Raw genomic sequence first — 3134 nt, forward strand, 5'->3', positions numbered from 1 at the left:
GATCTTTGTTCACCTGCACTGCATTAGTAGTAGGGCTGATGATGATCTGTTTGTTCTGTTTGTTGGCTGGGGAAATTAACTGACTGACTGTACCATGATCATAATCACTGTACGTACGTATGTATGGGTACATACTCGTACCACAGACTGTGGAGCAGGACACATGGACGAGTGAATGACCCCTGAATCCATGGAAGCCAGTGAGTGGACCAACAAGAGGAACAGGAACAGATCACACGTACCCAAATCAATGAGAATGAATGAGTGGCACCAAAGCAAGCAAAAGCATCCTCCCTCCTTCCTTGCGACGAACAGCAAGAGAGAGAGAGAGAGGTAGAGTTGATTTGGAGCTCATGATTACTGATTTTATTCCTGTCAGCATCACCACCAATCATACAACCTCCTGTCAGTCAGTCAGCCAGGCAGCATTGAAGCTAGGTCACTCTCGTTCTGAACAAGGTGCAGGTCGGTCAGCAGCAGATTTATTACAGTAGGAGTATATGCAGAGCACAGTCACTGATTTATTGCATTGCAACCAAGGAGGCTAGGCTAGCTCAGCTGTACATTTCCTTACATTACATTAGAGAGTGAGAAGATGATCCTGCCTGCAGATGCCGATGCATCAGATACAGTGCCCATAAACACGCCAAAATTTGGGCTCTGTCTGTCTTTCTTTCTTTCTGTTAATACCATGTCGATCCGGTGGTTCATCTATCTATCTATGGCACTCCGGAACCATTGAGCGACAGTGACACCCCCTAGCTTGCTTGTTGTTGTTGCCAGCCCAGTGGGGTGGGGATGTGTGTCTGAAGCAGTGAAGCATGCATGCGTCCCGCTTGAGATCCATGCCTTGCATGTTGTTGTTGGTTCAGGATTCAGGATCATGTCTCTGCTTGTGAGCAGGGTACCAGCTGTGGTTGTTGCTGTGCGATCATCGACGGCGACGGCGACGGCGACGTGCTGTGGTACTCGGTTGCGATGTCGCTGGCGACCCTGACGGCGTCGAGGGAGAGGCCGGCGAGGCCCCGGCGCGTGAAGCCGACGGAGTAGAGCCCCGACTCGCCCTTCCACCCCTCCGGGAAGTCCACCTTGGGGTACCCCTCTCCGCTGAAGAAGTCGCTTCCCTGCACCACCAAATACACACATTCTTCTCGTTAGTTAATCGATTATCAAGACCTAATTGTGTCCTCTGTAAACTAATATAAGAGCGTTTAGATCGGAAGAGGGGACATCAAGAGACATTCTCGTTAGTTAACCGGTTAGCAACATCTAATTACATAGAGATCTCAATTATATAGAAGTATATGAAAGAGAAGAGAAAACAAGTGTTGATTGTGTTTGGTCTCTCTTAATTTTAGTTGAGCAAGTGCAGTGCACCCTTGTGCTAGCTTGAGGTCTCTGTCAGTGTGCTTGTCGGTTTATGATGCCTCATCATCATGACAACTAGTGCACCATTGCATTGCATTCCACACTAACTAATCACAGCTTTATCACACTATCTGGATTAGCTTAACGATAAGATGAGTGCAATATGATACTACCGCCGGCCTCGATCGGCCTATCATTGTGCAACTAAATTAAGACCTCTACTGCTAACTAACAATATCTTATAACTAGGCTAGATAATCTATAGCATGTAGGAGTATAATCAAGTTGGTTGGTTACCTTGAGCCACTGTGGGACGTTGCTGTGGTAGCCGGTGGCCAGGATCACGGCGTCCGCGGCCACGAACCGCCCGTCCACCAGCTCCGCCCCGCCGGCCTCCATCCTCCTCACCCCGGGCACGATCTTGATCTCCCCGGCGCGGATCTTGTCCAGCGCGCCGATGTCCAGCACGGGCGTCCTGCCCTTGCTGTTCTTCAGCTCCAGCGGGCCTCCATGGGAGGGCCTCCTCAGCCCGAGCCTGGCCAGGTCGCCGCCGAGGAAGAGCCCCGCGAGGAGCACCAGGAGGCGGTCGACGAGGCGCAGAGGCAGGAAGCGGAGCAGGAAGACGGCGACGGAGAAGGTGGCGACGCCGAGCATCTCGCGCGGGAGCACGTGCACGCCGTCGCGCACCACCATGGACGGCCGCGCGCCGTGGTCGCACAGGTCCAGGCACACCTCCATGCCGGAGTTGCCGCAGCCGACGACCAGGACCCGCTTCCCCTTGTACGGCTCGCCGGACTTGTACTCGGACACGTGGCTCACCGGGCCCTTGAAGGAGTCGGCGCCGTCCAGGTCCGGGATGACGCGCTCCGCGTTCTCGCCCGTGGCCACCACCAGCCAACGACCGATGTACTCCGTGACGACCTCAGCGTCGTCGGAAGCGTCGGAGGCGGTGACCCGCCAGAGGCCGGCGGCGTGGTCGAAGCGTGCGGAGACGACGGACTGGCGGAAGCGGGGGCGGACGTGGAAGGCGGCGGCGTAGGACTCGAGGTAGGCGACGAACTGGTGCTTGGTGGGGTACTCGGGGTAGTGGTCGGGGAAGGGCATGCCAGGGAGCTGGCAGAAGTGCTTGGGGAGGTGGAGGCGGAGGCGGTCGTAGGTGCGGCGCTGCCAGAGCGAGGCGAGGCAGTCGTCGCGGTCGAGGACGACGGAGGGGACGCCGCGCGTGTGCAGGCAGGCCGCCGCCGCGATGCCCGCCGGCCCCGCGCCCACGATGATGGGGCCGTTCACCCACATGGTGCGCGATGCCATCATGCACGTATGTACTAGATTGTAGAGTCGGTCGGAGCAGTGGATGGTTGAGGCGATGGATGGAGGGAGAAGAAGAGGAAGAGAGGAGTGATGGGAGCTGGGGAAGAAGAGGGGGAGGCCTCTTTAAATAGGGCCGGCCGGTGAGGAAGAGGGGGAGATTCATTTGCGCGGCCGGCCAGTTAAAATTCCCGCGCTTTGCTTTGCTTTGCTTTTAGTAGTACTCCGTAGGAAACAATCGATTGACACCTTCATCATTTAGGTCCTAGTCCTACTTCCTTTCTTTCTTAATAGTAAGCCTTTATAAAGATTTTGACACGGACTACATACAGATATATATATAGACATATTTTAATGTGTAGATTCACTCATTTTGCTTTGTATATAGTCTGTATTTCAATCTCTGTAAAAAAGGCTTATATTTGAGAACGGAGAGCCTCCCTTTCTAAATACAGAACCTT

The 3134-nt window shown here is 54.3% G+C and overlaps 1 protein-coding gene across 1 annotated transcript; it reads right to left on the reverse strand.

Moving 5' to 3' along the window:
* Positions 1–466: 466 nt before the first annotated feature.
* Positions 467–2787, reverse strand: LOC125550105 (probable indole-3-pyruvate monooxygenase YUCCA9). The gene is made up of 2 exons (XM_048713014.1): positions 1666–2787; positions 467–1124 (listed from the first exon to the last, which is right to left on the reverse strand). The coding sequence occupies exons 1-2, from the start codon at positions 2677–2679 to the stop codon at positions 882–884; spliced, it is 1257 nt and encodes a 418-aa protein (XP_048568971.1). The 5' UTR covers positions 2680–2787; the 3' UTR covers positions 467–881.
* Positions 2788–3134: the final 347 nt, after the last annotated feature.

Source organism: Triticum urartu, chromosome 4 (assembly GCF_003073215.2).
Source record: "Triticum urartu cultivar G1812 chromosome 4, Tu2.1, whole genome shotgun sequence".
Taxonomy (NCBI): Eukaryota; Viridiplantae; Streptophyta; class Magnoliopsida; order Poales; family Poaceae; genus Triticum; species Triticum urartu.

What these genes read in the sequence shown, in the direction of transcription:
- LOC125550105 (XM_048713014.1), bottom strand. Translation starts at nt 2,679, where the DNA reads ATGATGGCATCGCGCACCATGTGGGTGAACGGCCCCATCATCGTGGGC. An exon ending in ACGTCCCACAGTGGCTCAAG is followed by an intron (nt 1,125 to 1,665) that starts GTAACCAACCAA and finishes TTGGTGGTGCAG; the next exon opens with GGAAGCGACTTCTTCAGCGG.